The sequence below is a fragment of the Stegostoma tigrinum genome, chromosome 37 (genome assembly GCF_030684315.1).
Source record: "Stegostoma tigrinum isolate sSteTig4 chromosome 37, sSteTig4.hap1, whole genome shotgun sequence".
NCBI lineage: Eukaryota > Metazoa > Chordata > Chondrichthyes > Orectolobiformes > Stegostomatidae > Stegostoma > Stegostoma tigrinum.
Window position 1 is genome coordinate 6404529 of NC_081390.1, and position 19987 is coordinate 6424515.

A 19987-nucleotide genomic window follows, 5' to 3' on the forward strand; every position below is an offset into this window, starting at 1 on the left:
TCAAAGGTTACTCGTTCAATTTCATTTCCTGTTTAAATCAGTGGGAGCCTCTTAAAGGTAAACCAATCCACAGAACATTATGATCCACAGACTCAAATGGATGTGGCAGTAAAGTCTTTCAATACAGCTTAACTCGACTTTGAGTTAGCCCTCATTTTGAAGGGCAAGGGTGATTGCCTCATTCCTATTGCAGGCAATGAAAAAAATGAGACAAGGTACGTTTATTGTGGTAATGATGTTGTGAATGTGTGGCATCAACTGGTGCGGTGAGTGCCATTATTTTTGTGCACTCTCCCAACTCCTTGCTCCAGTTTATATTCAGGACAAATTCACCACAAAATGAGCAGTAGTACATCAGCAGTAGTTCATCCACTTCACCTCCGTAACCACACTGGCCCTAAACCCCACCTCTTCCTCCGTTACACTGATGACTGTATTGGCGCCACCTCATGCTCCCATGAGGAGCTCGAGCAGTTCATCCACTTCACCAACACCTTCCAACCCAACCTTAAGTTCGGCTGGACTATCTCTCACATCTCCCTCACCTTCCTGGACCTTACTGTCTCCATCTCGGGCAACCACCTAGAAACCGATATCCATTTTAAGCCCACCAACTCTCACAGCTACCTAGGATACACCTCCTCCCACCCAACGTCCTGCAAAAATGCCACCCCCTACTCCCAATTCCTTCACTTCCGCCGCATCTGCTCCCAGAATGAGGCATTCCGCTCCTGTACATCTCAGATGTCCTCATTTTTCAAGGACCACAACTTCCCCTCCACAGTGGTCAAGAGTTCCCTTGACCATGTCTCCTGCATTTCTCGCAACTCATCCCCTCACACCCTGTACCTGCAATAACAATCAAAAAAGAATCCCCCTTGTCCTCATGTACCACCCACCAACCTCCGGATCCAACGCATTATCCTCTGACACTTCTGCCATCTGCAATCCGACTCCACCACCAAAGACATTTTTCTCTCCCCTCCCCATCCTTGTCTGCTTTCCGGAGGGACCACTCTCTCCGTGACTCTCTTGTCCACTCCACACTCCCCTTCAGCCCAACCACACCTGGCACTTCTCCCTGGAACCGCAGGAAGTGCTACACCTGTCCCCACACCTCCTCCCTCCCCATCCCGGGCCCCAAGAAGTCTTTCCATATCAAGCAGATGTTCACCTGCACATCTGCTAATGTGGTATACTGCATCCGCTGTACTCGTTGTGGCCTCCTCTACATCGGGGAAACCAAGCAGAGGCTTGGGGACCGCTTTGCAGAACACCTACGCTCGGTTCGTAATAGACAACTGCACCTCCCAGTTGCAAACCATTTCAACCCGCCCTCCCATTCCTCAGGTGACATGTCCATCCTGGGCCTCCTGCAGTGCCACAATTATGTCACCGGAAGGTTGTAGGAACAGCAACTTATATTCCACTTGGGAACCCTGCAGCCCATTGATATCAATGTGGATTTCACAAGCTTCAAAATCTCCCCTCCCCCACCGCATCCCAAAACCAGCCCCGTTCGTCCCCACCTTCCTAACCTGTTCTACCTCTCACCTATCGCCTCCTCCCACCTCAAGCCTCACCTCCATTTCCTATCTACCTACCTCATCCCGCCCCCTGTCCGTCCTCCTTGGACTGATTTATCTCCTCCCTACCTCCCCACCTATGCTCACCTTTCTGGCTCCATCCCTGCCTCTTTAAGTTGTCTGTCTCCTCTCCACCTATTTTCTCCTTTATCCATCTTTGATCCGCCTTCCCCTCTCTCCTTATTTATTTCAGAACCCTCTTCCCCTCCCCCATTTATGATGAAGGGTCTAGGCCCGAAACGTCAGCTTTCCTGCTTCTAAGATGCAGTTTGCCCTGCTGTGTTCATCCAGCTCTACACCTTGTTACCTCGTGCATCATTTTTAATCAGTTTTTGTCATAATTACTATTCTAATTTGCAACTTACATTATATTCCTCCTTTTAAAAAGGAAGTTTTTATTTAGTATCTCCAAGGAACATGCATTAAAGTATATTATAATCAATAAAGCACTTTTAGAGATAACAAGGTGTGAAGTTAGATGAACACAGCAGGCCAGGCAGTATCAGACGAGCAGGAAGGCTGATGTTTCGGTCTGGACCCTTCTTCAGAAATGGGGGAGGGGAAGAGGGCTCTGAAATAAATAGAGAGGGGGAGACAATGATCGAAGGTGGATAAAAGAGAAGATAGGTGGAGAGAAGATGGACAGGTCAAGGAGGCAGGGATGGAACTGGTAAAGGTGAGTGTAGGTAGGGAATTGGGATGGGTGTTCTGCCTGGGAATCCTGTAGCCCAAAGGTCTCAAAATGGACCTTACTCTCTTCAGAATTTCCCCACCTCCGACCTTATCCCAAGACCATCCCCTCTCGTCCACGCCTCCTTGAACTGTCCGTCTTTCTCCCACCTATCCACTCCTTCCACCTCACTGACCAACCCTCACCCATACCTCCTACCTACCAGCCTCATCCACGCCTTCTTGACCTGTCCATCTTCCCTCTCACCTATCCGCCCCTACTTCCTCGCTGACTAAACCCCATCCCAACTCCCTACCTATACTGGAGAGAGAGGCAATAGGAACTGCAGATGGTAACCTTTACTGGCTTCATCCCCACCTCCTTGAACTGTCCATCTTCTCTACACCTATCTGCTCCTCTATCCACCTTCTATCATCACCTCCCCCTCTTTATATTTATTTCAGAGCCCCCTTCCCCTCCCCCATTTCTGAAGAAGGGTCCAGACCTGAACTTTCCTGCTCCTCTGATGCTGCCTGGCCTGCTGTGTTCATCCAGTTCCACACCTTGTTATTCTCAGACTCCAGCATCGGCAGCTCCTACTATCTCAAAGTGTTTTTTGATGTGTTTTGTAGCAATGCAGTCACTTTATATACTATACAGCAAGATCCCCAAGCAATTAATGAGATGTGACCTGATAACATTTTTATTCTTTAATTGTCAAGCCCATGGAGTTCTAACTTTGCAAATATCTAAGAGAAAATGTTAAATTAATATTTCTGCTTTAAAATCTGTACCTTGAAAAAAATCTCTAAACCCAGTTTTTCTAATCAAGAGTCTAGGCCCAAAACGTCAGCCTTCCTGATCCTATGATGTTGCTTGGCCTGCTGTATTCATCCAGCTCTACACCTTGTTATCTCAGATAACCATCTGTTCCATTAGAGAATCAAAGGCTATTGAACTGTTATCTCAACATCAAACAAAGGAAGATATTTAGAATTTAGTTGGATAACACGCCTTCTAAAGTTGTGAGGATTCAAAGCTTTTGAGAAAATAGGAGACTGAAAGGTCATACAAAGAATTCCAATATAATTAACTTTTTGCATGGTGAAACAAAGGCTCATTTTAAACTAAGCAGCCATTTTTCCTTGGCTGTGAGATGTCAGGCTGTAAGCCACCATTTTAAGTTGATCTTTAAGAAAAACTCTGAGACATAAGCAGAGTGACACAGATGGGTAACAGGAAGATGAAGTGAGGCAAATGTGCTAAAGGACTACTATACTGAACTAGGCTATCAAGGGGCACCATCTGCAGTGTTGTAAGTGAAATAAAGGAGACTTCAGTCCCTCGCAGAACCTGCTGTGGATACTGGAAATTTGAAACAAAAACAGAAAAGCTCAGCAGGTCTGACAGCATCTGTGGAGAGATAGTTCTGAAGAAAGATCACTGGACTCTGCTTTCTTCCTAAAGTTGTTGGTCTGTTGAGTTTCTCCATCAATTTCTGTTTTTGCTGCTGAATCCACTTCTAGGAGAAACCTCCAACCTACTGAAGCCATCAAAGCTGCTTAATTCTGACTTCAACCCTTTCATCTCAAAGAGTGAAGAAGGCTTTCAATGATTAGAGTCCAATCTTATTTTCATCTGTATGCCTTTTATTCACATCTACTTTTAATCATGATCTGTAAAACAGCTAATAATTTGAGCACTGTTTACCTTCCTGATAACTTTCAGAAATAGTGGTGTAATAAACTAAATGTTCTTCCTGTTTAAAACATAAAGTTGGTACTGGTGATTATTTTAAATTGAAACTGTCAAAAACTTGAAGTCCAAACACACTGAGCAAAATTCATAATTCAATTATTACCCAGCGAACATGCTTGGTTCAGCTGTTACAAGAATGAAGTCACAAAAAAGACCAACTGATTTGCTGAACCTGCTCGTAATATCTGGAGCAACATGATTAACTATCTCCTATTCCTTCTTTGATGTGTGATCTCCTGGGAGAGGGAACAATGTATCCCAGGTCAACGGAGAAATAAATTCTGGAAAATCACTTTCTGGCCCAATAAAGCAATCAAAACTAGATCAGGAGTTCAATGAATATCTGTACTTCGTTTGTTAGACCACATTTCTTTTACATGATCTAGTCTCTGCCCCAAGATTATTGGAGGTCCCACTCTTATGGAAGACACACTGCAGCAACTGGCAATGTATACTGTATTCCAGAGACTCTGTAATACCAGGCGGAAAAGGAAATGCCCAACATCCAACTTATTCCAACTTCTGTGCAGTTGACATCCCTCCTACTCTTTCAAATCTATTTTTCAAATCAATTGTCACACAGTCCTGGTTTTCATTATTTAATAGAACTTTGTAGATCATCTCTAGGTCTCTGCTGGTTTATAGTAAATAGACCCAGATCTCTAAACTAATCTGAGTATCTAATTTTGAAAAACAATCAGAGGTACAGTCACTGATTCTCCACGTCCAGGTAAGAACATCATTCAGCAGGAGGGCAGAGTGGAGAATCCGAGAAATCATTCACCAGATTCTGTATTCTATATTTTCAGTGACTAATTTCTATGCTGGAATATCCGGAATTCTGTGAATGTCAATCTTGAATTCTCCAAATTGCACCGCTGTCAAGGGAGGTATAATGGAATTACTAAATGAGCAAAAATAGAAAATCCAGTTTTCAAACCACTGAACAACTCTTTTATGAATCCTGAATAACTTTGTTGGAAACCCGAATATTTTTCGATCACTGCCCTGCCCTCGTCAACTGAAAGATTCTTGGCAAGAGCCCACTGACATATTTTCCTAACAGATATATCTTCAGTCTAAGCACCAAATAATGTTAGCCTTAATGTACAGAAATAATTAAGAAAAAATGCCATTCAGCTTCTCAGGATTATTTCTGTGGGAAGCAAAATGCCTAAAGGCATAAGCACAAACGAAGGAACACAGAGATTTTGAGTCGGAGATATCCAAAACTTTGCATTTTGCTCTCCCTAAAGATTCTTATATTTGCACATTGCTGGCATCTCTCTACTTTCATATAAGTGGCAATCCTACATGTTGAAAAAAGTTTACTTTGATTGTTATTCAGACATGGGATGTGGGTGTCACAGGCTGGGCAAGCAATTATTGCCCATCCCTACTTGCTGTAGAATTAAGTGGCTTGCTAGGTCGTTTCAGAGCACAGTTAGGAGTCAATCTCATTATTGTGGGTCTGAAGTCACATCTAGGCTTGCAGCATGAGTTAACCAGAGGGATGTGTTTTACAATCAACAATGGTTTCATGGTCATCATTAGACTTTTAACTCCAGATTTTTAAAAATTGAACTCAAATTTCAATATCTGCTTTGGTGTGATTTGAACCCTGGTCCCCAGAATATTGTGTGGGTCTTTAAAAACCTTCAGTAAGTTAAACATACTTTCCCCTTTAAAAATCTAAACTGACTCTTCCTACTCAACCTACATTTTTCCACATAACTACTAATTTTACCCCAAGTAATTGCCTCTGGAAGGTTCTCCACCAGTGAGGTTGTCAATACTGGTCTATATTGTCTGGGCTTATCCTTACAACCTTTCTTGAATAAAGCTGTAATATTTGCAATTTCCTGTCTTCTGGCACCTACCCCAACTCTTGGCAAGATTGAAAGATTATGGCCAGTGCCTTGTCATTTTCATTCTCACTTTCTGCAAAATTTTTGGATGCATCTTCTTCAGTTTCAGTGCCTTGTCAACTTTAAGTACATACCACCTCTCCAAGACTTCTTTCTTAGTAATTTAGACACTTGTAGCGATTGTGTCAACATGGCCTGGGTAGTATCTCCATCTTTGGTAAAAATTTTCGCAAAGTATTCAGTTAACTTCTCAGCCAAGTCTTCTGCTTCCATGTCTAAAACCCCTTTCCCCCTATTCGATCCTACTTCTCCTTAAACCACAATTTTACTATTTGTTTGCCAATGGAAGACTGAATGCACAATGTTTTGATTCAGAAGCAAAAGTGCAGCAGACTGAGATAACACTGATCTGTGTGCCATTGTGGTGGAATATGCCAACTGATTTGAATTGTTTTGGCTAAGTGAGGGTATAAAAGTTGATGCTCTTATCAATCAATCACCTGTGGTACACCTGGCATAATTTTAACTACTGAAATTAAAAATCAGAAAATATTCAACTTGAATTTAGAAGGTATTGGTGACCAATGTGTAGATCACATCAAGTGCCACTAGTGTTGCAGAGTTAATATGGCCCCACCTCCAATCACAGCTCGCACCCGAAACGTTAACTGTTTCTCTCTCCATAGTTGCTGAGCTTTTCCAGCACTTTCTGTTTGATCATAGAATGCCTTCAGTGTGGAAACAGGCCCTTCGGCCCAACAAGTAACACCGACCCATCCCCTATAATCCACCTAATCTACACACCTCTGAGCACTAAGGGCAATTTAGCACGACCAATCCACCGAACCTGCACATCTTTGGACTGTGGGAGGAAACCGGAGCACAGGCACACAGACAAGGGAAGAATGTGCAAACTCTACTGAGTTCGAATTTCAGGGAAAGGCAGAACTGTAGTTGAAAAGTAAGGCACGAGCCAAAAGCTAGAACATATAATTACAAATAGCTCTTCCACAGCCAAATAGCTTTATTTTGTGCCATAAATTTCCATTTTTTAAATTGAAATTATCCATACACTTGTTACCAATACGGTCTGAACGCCTCTTCAATATTTTCATTCCCTGAAGTTCCAGGTTTTTTGGGGGAGAATGATCCTCCTTCGTTTGGTGTGAGAAAGTGCTTTTCCTGATGTTATTGCACAAGGACTCAGGTCTAAGTAACAAATACTTCTATTTATGGATACTCAGAGACCGGGTGTCTATTTTCAGCATTTTCCACGATTCTGTTATTGCAATGCTTTAACAGCGACGACTCAAACCGTCAAAGACGTTTCCAGAACGTCACCTCGGCGGCAGCGGGCGGAGTCTGAGCTCGTGGGGCGTGGTCAGAGCTTGAGGGCGGGGTCTTGTCGGGGCAGGGTCAGTGCCCGGGGGCGTGGTCAGAGCTCGGGGCTTTGGCCAGTACCTCGCAGCCGCGGGCTCCGGTAACGGTCGGAAATTGAATGGTTGGTGTAGGTGAGAAACGGGGGCTTGAAGCTCTAAGCGATGAAAGTGGGTTTTCCGTTCTGTGTTCGCGGGGGGAGGGAGAGAGAGATGGTTTCTCTGATTTGGCGGCTGTGTGTATCCTCCAGAATGCACCTCTACCAGCTATTGCTGTAAAGGCAGACTTGCATTTCTGTAGCGCCTTTGACTTCCACAGGGTGAGCCATAACTCTTCGCAGCCAATTAATTGCTTTTGAAGCGTCGAAGTTATTGTATTGTAGGAAGGACCCCACCAACAATAATGTGATGTTGGGTGAGGGACTAATATGAGTCGAGGACCCCAGTGAGTGTTTTACTGCTCTGCTTTAGAGTAGAGCAGCTCTACCTGAGAGGGCAGAGGGGGCTTGGCTTTATCTGAAAGATGGTACCCCTGAAAACACAGTGCATCCTCAGTGCCGTGCTGAAGTGTAGTTTGAATTCTGTTCAGCACCTCACTTTGTTTCGTTTGGGCTGGAGCTCACGTGTCTCAAAATGGAGAGGGTCTTTGGTATTTGGGGAAGAGAGATAGTGAGAGAAAGGATTAAGGTTTTCAAGCCCTGCTTTCGTCCAACATCGGAATTGAGTGTGGATGCCCCATGTGAGAAGCCCGAGGGGTAATGGCGATGGTGTGGAAGGAGAATGGCAGGCAGTGTTCTGGACAGGAGAACACGTTTGGAATACTAGTGACCACCTACTCCATGCACAGTCGCCTATAACAGAGCAACTTCTCAATGTCAGCGACAGTCTGCATTCTCCTAGCAGCTTGGTTGTTTAAAAAAAAGTCAGTGGGGGAACTGAAGAGATATTAAATGTTAAGAGTTGTGGTGGAAAGCATTGTTTGAATTTTAGATAAAGGGGTCTTTCTTAGGATGGCAGCTAGTGACAAATGTTCTGCAAGGGCCAGTCCTAGGACCACAACTTTTCACTTTATACATTAATGATCTAGATGGAGGAACTGTGGACATTCTGGCGAAGTTTGCAGATGATACAAAGATAGGTGGAGGGACAGGTAATATTGAGGAGGTGGTGAGGCTGCAGAAGTACTTGGACAGGTTTGGAAACTGGGCAAAGAAGTGGCAGATGGAGTACACCGTGGGAAAGTGTGAGGTCATGCACTTTGTGGAAAAATAGGAGCATGGACTGTTTTCTAAATGGGAGAAAAATTCAGAAGTCTGAAGTGCAAACAGACTTGGGAGTTCTAGTCCAGGATTCTCTCAAGATAAACTTGCAGATTGAGTCAGTAGTCAGGAAGGCAAATGCAATGTTGGCAGTAATTTTGAGGACTTGAATATAAAAACGGATACACTACTGAGGCCTTATACGGCTCTGGTCAGGCCACATGTGGAGTATTGTGTGCAGTTTTGGGCCCCATATCTCAGGAAGGATGTAGTGGCTCTGGAGCAGGTTCCAAGGAAGTTCACGAGAATAGTCCCAGGAATGGAAAGCTTAACATGAGGAATGTTTGAGGACTCTGAAACTATACTCATTGAAGCTTAGAAGGATGAGGGGGAATCCAGTTGAAACTTTCAGAATACTGAATGACCTGGACAAAGTGGATGTTGGGAAGATGCTTCCATTGGTAGGAGTGTCTAGGACCTAAGGGAACAGCCTTAGAGTAAATGGGCCTTTTAGAACAGAGATAAGGAGAAACATCTTCAGCCAGAGAGTGATGAATCTATGAAATTCACTGCCACAGGAGGACAGGTCATTGAATACATTTAGGACTGAGATAGATCGGCCATTGATTATCAAGGGTTACAGGGAGAAAGCAGAAGAATGGGGCTGAGGAACTTATCAGCCATGATTGAATGGCAGAGCAGACCTGATGGGCCAAATGGCCTAATTTCTGCTCCAATGTCTTATGGTCTTACAAGTTACTCAAAAGGGAAATATTTGTTGGGCCAGGGAATTGGAATAGTTGGACAACACTTAAGGTACAATGGATATAATGATCTTATTCTGGTGAGGGTAATTTTGTAAAATTAAGCTGTATTTTACTTTATAGAGTTGAATGTGCAAACAAAATTCATAAGCACAGCGTGGGGCTGAACATGTCTGTTATTAAGAGGCAGTGTTTAACACAATTGATATTCCTTCTCTAACCGTGGAACATTGCTGCTGTATGAGCTGTCAAGGTGTGATTTAGTATCCCGTTCATCACCAAAACAAAAGCAAAACTGATCCTTCATCCTGTGTTCCATTACATAGAAAATCTAGCGGAGAATTCTCAGGAGAAATTTTATGTAAAGCCAAAAAAAAGACTTATGTCGATATGTCTCAAAGTACCTTATAGCCAATGAAATTGGCTATAACTTCTGTGCTATATTGGCTATAACTTAACTTGCTGTGTTTTCACACAGCAAGCTCTCATGAATAATGTTTGGATAATCTCTTAATTATTGTGATATTGATTTGAAGGATAAATGTTGGTCTGGGATATTACTGCGCCACTCTTCTTTGAAGCATTATTAAGGGAGCTGTTACATCCGCTCAAGCAAGTAGGTTGAGCTTTGATTTGACATCACAGCCACAGATGACAGCTCCAGCAGTGCAGCACGTCCTCAGTTCTGCAAAACTTCCTCACTTCAGCACTGGGGTGACAGCCTTAATTTTTGTTCTCAAGCCCTAGGGTGCAGTTTGTACCCTGAACATTGTGATTCAGCAGCAAGGGTGCTACCAACTGAGCCAAACTTGGTCCAACAAATTTTGAAATCTTAGAGACAGTAGGTGAGAAAGCCACATATTCTGCATTGAGCGGACAAAGCCTCAAAGAGATGAGCGGGATTGCAGTGACATGGAAATATTGTTAATTGTAGATATGATTTATAAAAGGAAACTTGGGTCTTTATATGTGTAATTCCAACAATCTGTTTGGTGTGGCAGGTAATGAATGACCCCAGTAAGTGGTTACTGAGGACCAACCAGATACATGAATACTCCCCCGGTCTCTTAATTTTCTTGTGAAAAGTCCAATGCAACGAATGAATCTGGAACAGAATAGAATCTATGCATTGAGTAGCTGGTTTAAGATTTTAATCCAATTAATTTGATTCATTGAAAAAAAAATCAAAGTTCTGCATTTTGAGAAAAATATTTTTCAACATAAATCAACACTTCAAATGAACTCTCTTTGATTTCTCCTGGCAATGGTCCCTTTTAAGCTTCAGTTCTCCATCCTCCTATACATGTCCCTCCTTCTCAGGCTTACCTTCACGCCCTCATTTTTCTCCAAGCTGCAAATTGAATGAAAATGGGGTGTTCCTTTTAGTTGCCAGCTGACCATGTTGCAGGAGCAGCTGTTGGGTGAGACAGAGAAGCCCAGTTCTTTCCTCCTGGTTTCCATCACCATTGAGTGTCATTGCACTGGCTTCCAGCTGGTCATCCAAGGAGTAATGATACAACATTTTGTACAAATGAGAAGCCAGGAGACATAAAGAAAAGATTTGGAAACAGCTGATGAGAAAAATATGGGAAATTATTTAGGAATGGAGAAGCCCAAGAATGAAACAATAGTAGAAAACCAGCGTTATTTATCACAGAAAAGGCTTGAGAGATCAGTTAGTACTACTTAACCTCATATAAGGCGGTTTAGTGCTGCAATGGTGAGCATCCTTGCATCTGAGCCAGAATCTGACATCAGGCCTCAATGGCCATGGAAGATGAGCTCATAATGTGGCCAAAGAGATTGATTACCAACTTGCAATTCTTTCCAACATATGCCAGTTACAGATGGTAAGAACAGGGTGGCAATCTGGACGACCATGTTGATAGTTTCATTACACTATTTGGAATACAACATGCATGTAGAAGTATACATTGCCATAGTATTTTGGACTTTTTAGGGAAATTCAGTTGGCTGGAGGGTGGTGTGGATCAGGTTGGTGCCAAATGCAGGGTGTTTGATCCCTGTTCTGTCAGGGGTGAATTCAGGACCGGCCTCCTTGTCCACCCAGTGGTGGAAGTCATGGAACCATTGTTTCTGAAGAAAGGTCTAGGCCCAAAATGTCAGCCTTCCTGCTCCTCTGCTGCTTGGCCTGCTGTGTTCATCTAGCTTTACACCTTATCTCAGATTCTCCAGCATCTGCAGTTCCTACTATCTCTGAACCATTGTTTGGACTTGCTTTCAGGCAGATAATTGAAGAAGCAAAACTTTAATTCACCCCAAACTCTTGGATGGACAGCCCGGGATATATGTTCACCCATGGCAACACAATGTCTTAAAGTGAAATGTGTACAACAGCTCTGTTCTCCCTCCTGTCAATACCTGGACCTGCAAACTCTCCATGGCTCTTCCATGTTGAGATCCCAGCCTTCTAGCATTTTCTAACATAACGATGATTGACAAACCCCTATCCTAAAATAAATTCCTTCCTTTAATGTTATTTGGATGTGGAGCTTCAAAGCAATACAGAAGTTAGATTAAATGAGGGCTGACCCTAAGCTTGACTTCTTTTAAATGTGCATTGTGGGTGTTTAGAGTGATTTGACACAACAACTTGTGGAGCTGGCAATAACAGAGATTGATTGGGTTGTGGGGAGGGTCAAATGTCATGATGGGATTTGAAAACAAGACTGAGAATTTTAAAATCAAGACTTCGCTTAACTTGGAATTAATGCAGTGTTAAATGCTGGGATACTGGTTTGACAGAAGTCAACATAAGGTAGGATTAGGGACAGCAGAGTTTTATTTGGCCCCTGGATTATAGAGGGCAAATTGGGTTGGCTTATCGGGCAGCCCTGAATAAAATACAGATAAGGGATCCAGCCAATTGAGCTGAAGGATGGAATGTTACAAAGGTCTTAGTGATTCTATGTTCCAGCTATTTCTTTCTCACAACAAACCCCTTCCCCACCCCAAAATTAAACACAGATTGGAATCTAATCCTTCTCCAAATTAACCAGATGCAGTGTGCCATCCATTTGGGCCAGCAGTGAATGGCAAAGTCAGGAGAAGAAAACGACTCTTGAGATGGGAGCAAACATTAAAATTGGAAATCCTTCTATAAGATGAAGCAAAGGCTGTCTTTACCATTATGGTGTAAAATCATTCAAATGCCTTTTGTCTACAGGCGGGACCTTGTTATCGATGAAGTGTTGCTACCATGGCATTGGAGAAAATTATCCAGGATGCGCTGGCCCAGTTTATTCAACTGCACATCCCGGATGCTGATCTCAGGTGGGTGGAAAAGGAAGCATCTTGCACTTATATTGCACCTTTCACTGCTTTAGTTACCAAAACTAATTGGCAGCCAATGAAGTACTCTGAAATAGAGTTACTGTTTAGATGCATACAACAATCAAATTACACAGTAAGATCACAGAAACAATAAGGAGGTTGACAAGATGATCTGTTTTTTAAATGGCCAGGGCATCAAAGTTACTCCCCTGCTCTTCAAAATATGCTAAGCCTTTCTATTTTACATCCATTTAATAGGACCCATGGTTTAATATTTCACAGTAACCATCACACCCTTGGCGATCATCAATACTCCCCTAACATGCCAACTTGATGTATGTGCTTAAACCTTCCTCTCTAGGTTGAAGCGGTGATGTCAGTGTGTGAACTCTGAATCAAAACTGAACACCCTAGTGCACTGAGCTTTACGTAGACGAGGCCAGGTGCCAACTCTGACACCTTCTCCTACTGCCCCCTTGATCATGACCACTGAAACATCATCTCTCAAACCATTTACAACCTCAGGTGATCTTCTGCCCACAACCTCCAACTTTCATCGTTCCCCAACCCTGCACTGCCCATTTCTATCTCCTTCCCCAAATCCATGAACCTGACTGTTCCGGCCAACACATTGTCTCAGCCTGCTCCTGCCCCACTGAACTCATCTCTGCTTACCTTGATTCTGTTTTCTCCTCCCTGGCCCAGGAACTCCCTGCTAAGTCCAGGACACCACCCACACCCTTCACCTCCTCCAATTCCCCAGCCCTCAACACCTCATATTCACTATGGACATCCAATTCCTATATACTTGCATTCCCCACGCAGATGGCCTAAAAGCCCTCTGCTTTAACTCCTCCCACGTCCTACAGACAAGAGGGTGACCATGGGAACCCACATGGGCCCACGCTATGCCTGCCTCTTCATAGGATACATGGAATAGCCCATCTTCCGCTGCTACACTGATGACTGTATCGGCGCTGCCATGTGCTCTCAGAAAGGAGCTTGAGCAGTTCATCAACTTTATTAACAACTTTCATCCAACCTCAATTTCACATGGACCATCTCTGATACCACCCTCTTCTTCCTGGACCTCTTAAATGGAGGTGAGGAAGGTGGTGTAGGGGCAGGTGTAGCACTTGCTGCGGTTGCAGGGAACATGGAACAACACGGTGCAGAACAGGCCCTTCGGCCCTCGATGTTGTGCCGACCTGTGAACTACTCTAAGCCCCTCCCCCGACACTATCCCATCATCATCCATATGCTTATCCAAGGACTGTTTCAATGCCCCTAATGGGGCTGAGTTAAACTACATTGGTAGGCAGGGCGTTCCACGTCCTTACCACTCTCCGAGTAAAGAACTTGCCTCTGACATCTGTCTTAAATCTATCACTCCTCAATTTGTAGCTATGCCCCCTTATACAAGCTGAAGTCATCATCCTCGGAAAAACAGTCCCTACGAAAGGCAGGTAGAAGTGGGAGGGAAGTATGTCTTTGGTTGTGGGCTTGGATTGTAGGTGACAGAAGTGGCAGACAATGTTACGTTGGATACTCAGCAAACAAACCTTTCACATCAGACAGAGGTTCACCTACTCATCCTTCGTTGTGATCCATTGCATCCGCTGCTGCCAACGTGGCTTTCTCTATGTCATTGAGACCAAACGGAGGTTCGGAGAGTGTTTGTAGAGCACCTGCAGTCTTCGTGACAAATGATAACACATTCTGGTCACAAACTATTTCAAACCACACCCCCCACCCCCACCCCCACCCCCACCCCCACCCTCCCTGGGTGACATGTCCCATCCTGGGCCGCCTCCGGTGTCTTATTCCACCTCGGGACCCTACAGCCCAATGGCCTAAACATGGATTTTACCAGTTTCAAGATCTCCCCACCCCTGGCCTCATCCCATGATCAACCCTCCGTCTTATCCCCGCCTCCTTGACCTGACACAACCTGTCCAATTTCTCTCCCACCTATCCGCTCCTCCCAGTCCCCACCACTCCAAAACTGCACTCACCGATCACCATCCCACCAACCTTCCTCAGCCCCACCCCTCCTCTCTCTTTATTTCTGAGATCCCATCCCCCTCCCCCATTTCTGAAGAAGGGTCCTGACCCAAAATGGCAACTTTCCTGCTCCTTTGCTGCCTGGCCTGCTGTGTTCCTCCAGCTCCACACTCTGTTGTCCCTGACTCCAGCATTGGCAGTTCTAACTAACCCGTGTGAAAAATAGTCGCTTCAACTGTGTGATCTGTTGAAGGTTAGCATCTGTTGATCGAGCTAATTGCTTTAGTTAAACAGTAAATGGTATGGCAGTGGCAGTTCCCTTGGAGTCTGAGTTGCTGTGACATGTACCTTCTCTGTGTTAGTCTGGGGATATTGTTGGTAGAGGTGAGGTTCCAACACTTTCTCCATAAAACATGGCTGACCTGGAGTGTCTCTGTCTCGCCTGTCGCTTACCACCTACTATTGGCATGTTTTAAAGGATTTGTGGATTGTTACTCAACCTACTTAGCCATGTTATGAATACACATTTGGCCGTCATGCTCCAGACTGACACGTGAATCCATAGCTTTTGGCTTAGAGGCAGAGATGCTCCCTACTGTGTAACAGTGATCTTGGGATTAGGATGCAGAGTTGTTTTTAAAATGGACTGTGGGTGAGGTCAGGATAAATCTCTGCTGAATTGTTCTCCAATTTTGAATGGATTGTCAGAAATCGACATCTGGGATACGACAACAGAATGCAGTTAAATACAGTACAAAACAGCTCAGAGGAGAATGATTGATTGTGACCTGGGCATTGTCTTCAGGAGGGTGCTGGAAAATGGGAGATTTGGACCACATGGAGCATCAGAAAAATCTCCAGCAAGGAAAGGAAGACACAGGCACCTCACAGGAAGGGAGCAGAGGAACTAGAGGCACAGCCTTCAGGTTAAGACACAGCGATTGCAGACAAATCCCCAGGGAAAGAGCAGGGACAGTAACTCTGGGAATAGAATACAAATCTTGATAAGTCGTTGGAGCTCAGAAACATCTCAGTAGGGAGTGAGCATTCATAGACTCAAGTGGAAAATGAAAAAGGACATAACAAACCTGTTGACTATGGAAGTGGTTTCGACCAAATGAGCCCTCTGTGCAATCACCAGGAACAAGCAGAACAATTGGATGGACATGCCTCAAAGAGGAAGACAGCAAAAGGGTGTCTTGAAGAAAACTTGACTATCACTATAAAGTCTGTACAGTGTGGAAATAGGCCCTTCAGCCCAACAAGTCCACACTAATCTGCCAAAGAGCACCCACCCAGACATGTTCCCCTACCCTTTTCCCTGTAACCCACCTAATCTGCACATCCCTGACTGTACAGGCAATTTAGCACAGCCAATCCACCTAACTTGCATATCTTTGGACTGTGGGAGGAAACTGAAGCAACTGGAAGAGACCCACACAGACACGGGGAGAATGTGTAAACTCGACACAGAAAGTCATTCGAGGCAGGAATCAAAACTGGGTCCCTGGTATTGTGTGACAGCAGGGTTAACTACTGTGACAGCAGGGCTAACTACTGAGCCACCGTGCTGCTAATTGAAAATCTTAATTCCGTTTCTCTATCCAACCTGATGAGTGCTTTCTGGCATGTTTTGACATTGCCTAATTTGTGACCCAAAAATTTTAGAGCAAATTAAGTAGCTCTGAAGTGTTCTAATGTTAGCAATGTGGCAACAATTTCCATAAATTAAAGTTCCATACATCAACATAACTAATCAGGTTATTTGTTTTGTGTAAAAGCAAAATACTGTGGATGCCAGAATTCTGAAGTACAGAGTGGTGGAAAAATTCAGCAGGTCTGGCTGCATCTGTGGAGAGGGAAACAAAGTTAATATTTTGCACCCAATGACTTTTTTAAAACCAGCTATTGATTGTTATTTTTTTAAACTCCACATTTAAGCAGAATCAAGTTGGCATCTAATACACATACAATCATACAGTAGTACTATATTTCAGTAAAACAATTGCAAAACAGTCAAGCCAAAAGTGTTGCGATAGCCTGGTAGAAATGGAGTTGTGAAACAATACAGTAGGGCTACCAGAAACTCATTTGCATGTTCCATGATTGACACTGTATATTGAAACTCTGTCTGTTGAGATGGGACAGTCACATTGATGATTTTGTTCTCCCTGTAGTGTGATGGATGAGGTGATTCTCTCCTATATCACTAGTGTACTGGAGGAACTTGGATCTCCAGACTCATCCGAAGAGAACTTTGATGTGGAAATGTTTGTGGAAATGATGGCGGCTTATGTCCCAGGCTTCGCAGAGATAAGCAGGTGGGCAATTTTTTGCACTTACAGGTAGTTTGATAATGTACTGAATCCCGAAGAACATCCACTATTGTTAATAATGGAGTACAAAATTGTATAGTCTAACATATGAAAACTTGAGGAAATACAGATTTACAATTTATGTTAATATTTTGACATGGAATATTCTGCTTTGTTCCAGTTAGCTCTCTTCCCTTGAACATGCAGACTCTCTCTCATTACCGTTCAGCAATTGTTGTGGCTGAGTGACTAGTGCTGTCACTTCTGAATCAGAAGGTTGTGGGTTCAAGATCCTCACCAGAGACTTGGACAACATCAATCCAGGCTGACACTCCAGTTGTGTTACCACAGGTGCCAGCTTTAGATGAGAGCTTAATCTGAGGCTCCATTGTCACCCACAGGAAAACCAAGGGTCCACAGTTTCATTTCATAAAAAAAAAGTAGGGGCTTTCTCCTCGGTATCATGTTTAATACTTAACCCATACCACATTAGATGTAAAGTACTTTGAAATGTAATGAAAAACAATATATGTTGATCTTCCTGTCTTTCTGGGCAGTACAGTTCAGTAAGTGGCCATTCTTCATGTTGCCGGTATGAATTGGCAACTTATTCTCTTCTAATGTGCAGTTTCTGATGGCCACCATGTAATATTGCAGAGAGTTGCACATTGATTTTTGCCCTCCATTGTTGTTGGGTGAGAACAATTTAAATGGGGATTATACTGTTTTGGTCTTCTGTTACATTTGCCTCAGCACCAGAAGATAGTGTCTTTATCCACTGAGCAGTCAGGGAAGCATTAAGAAGGTCTGTACTGTTGCCTGACTCAGGGAGTACTATTAGACATAGCATTGAAGACAAGCAGCAAGTAATTTTTATTAGCACGAGAGCCTTGGATAAGATAAAACCACAATGGTCAGGTTGAGGTTTGATGGAGAAATAGACTTTTTAAAAAATTTTTGACTTTATTGTCACGTGTCTTCAAGTGCAGAAGTACAGTGACAAGTTTTTAATGTTGCCACACACAGTGCCATCTTAGGCACAAGTACTTAAGTACAAGGTAGAAAGAAATGAGGAATAATGTTAAAAATTAAATATTACTGTCACTCTTAGTATATTTATAAAAATGAAGTTAAAAGTTAAACATTACAGTCGTCCTTAGTACTTAATTGAAAATAAAGTAGTAAAGCTAAAAGTTAAACCAATGGAGTCTTGCTTAAGTGCTTAGCCATGCTGGAACTGGACTTCCTGTAAGGGCTTGATCTCCTCCTCTTTGGCACACGTCTTCTGAGCTGGCTCAATCTCCCCTGCTCTCATCATTGCTACAGATGTTGAGGGGAGCCTCCATTGCTGTATTGGGCTCACTGCTGGGATCTCAGACCACCAAAGTCCCAATCCAGGCTTCAGCCAATGCCACAGACCAGACCGCCAAAGCCCTGACCCAGACACCATCTGCGCCGGGCCTTGGTCTGCACACCAGGCATCAGGAACTCGGCAAGAGTTCCAGGTCAGGCCTCTGGCCACAGCCTCGCACTAGACATCTAACCAAATTCAGTGAGCCCGATGCTGCTGCTGCCTGTCTCCAGATGATAGGTTAATAGAAAACAAACTTAACAGCAAGTAAAACTAAAGAGAAGAAATGGAAAGGAGGAGTGGATGAGCGTACTCCACCACCATCTTGCAGAAATGTGAGATAAGCAGTAAAGTGAGCTAAGTGAGATGATGCAGATAAGTGGTTTCACAACCAGCGGATGAGATCTAAGCTCTGTAGTCCTGCTACAACCAATTGCTAATGGTGGTGGACAATTAAACAACACACTAGAGAAGAAGGCTTCACAAATACCCTATCCTGTATGATGGGAGAACCCAGCATGTCAGTGCAAAAGATAAGGCTGAAGCATTTGTAACCATCTTTGCCAAACATGCCAAGTGGATGATCCATATTGATCTCCTCCAGAGGTCCCCAACATCACAGATATCAGTCTTCAGCCAATTCAATTCACTCCATCAGGAGTGTGTTGCAAGGATTGGTACTGGGTTCACTGCTTTTCATCGTTTATATGAACGATTTGGATATGAACACAAGAGGTTAGTAAGTTTTCAGACGACACTGAAATTAGAGGGGTAACGGACAGCGAAGAAGGTGATCTCAGAGCACAACAGGATCTTGATCAGATGGGCCAATGGACCAAGGAGTGGCAGATGGAGATTGATTTAGATAAATCAGATGCTGCATTTTTGGAAAGGCAAATCAGGGCGGGATTTAAACAGTTAATGGTAAAGTTTTGGGGTGTGTGGCTGAACAAAGACACCTTAGAGTGCAGGTTCATAGTTCCTTGAAAGTGCAGTCCCAGGTAGACAGGATAGTGAAGAAGGTGTTTGGTATGCTTGCTTTTATAGACCAGTGAATTGAGTGTAGGAATTGGGAGGTTATGTTGTGGCTGTACAGGACATTGGTTAGACCACTTTTAGAATACTGCCTACAATTCCGGTCTCGCTGCATTGGGAAGGATGTTGTGAAACTTGAAAGGGTGCAGAAAAGATTTACAAAGATGTTGCCAGGGTTGGAGCTGTAGTGAAAGGCTGAATAGGCTGGGGCTAGTTTCCCCAGTTGGAGACTGAGTGACCTTTACAGATATTTATAAAATCAAGAGGGGTGTGGATAGGGTGATTGGCAAGGTCTTTTCCCCAGGGTGGTACAGTCCCAAACTAAGGGCATAGGTTTAAGGTGAGAGGGGAAAGATATAAAAGGGACTGAAGGGGCTGTTTTTTCACACAGAGGAAGAGATGTGTATGGACCAAGCTGCCAGTGGAAGTGTTGGAGGCTGGTACAATCACTACATTTAAAAGGCATCTGGATGGGTATACAAATAGGAAGGGTTTATAGGGATATGGGTCAAATACTGACACATGGGACTAGATTAATTTAGGCTATCTGGTCACCATGGACCAGTTAGACCAAAGGGTCTGTGTCTGTACTGTACAGCTGTCTGACTGTAGATAGCTGAAGTTACTATGGATGTTCTGGGCCTTGACCTCATTCTGGCAATAGTAGTAAAGACTTGTGTTCCAAATGAGCCACGTTCCAAGGCAAA

General features: G+C 43.7%; 1 protein-coding gene across 1 annotated transcript in view; it reads left to right on the forward strand.

Annotated features, from left to right (window-relative positions):
• Positions 1-7316: 7316 nt before the first annotated feature.
• LOC125467481 (CUE domain-containing protein 2-A) overlaps positions 7317-19987 on the forward strand; it is a 64156-nt gene continuing 51485 nt past the window's right edge. Inside the window, exons 1-3 of the mRNA XM_059640398.1 lie at positions 7317-7383; positions 12469-12575; positions 16757-16900. Coding sequence (XP_059496381.1) covers positions 12502-12575; positions 16757-16900 — 218 coding nt within the window. The 5' untranslated portion in view covers positions 7317-7383; positions 12469-12501. The remainder of the gene's footprint in view (positions 7384-12468; positions 12576-16756; positions 16901-19987) is intronic.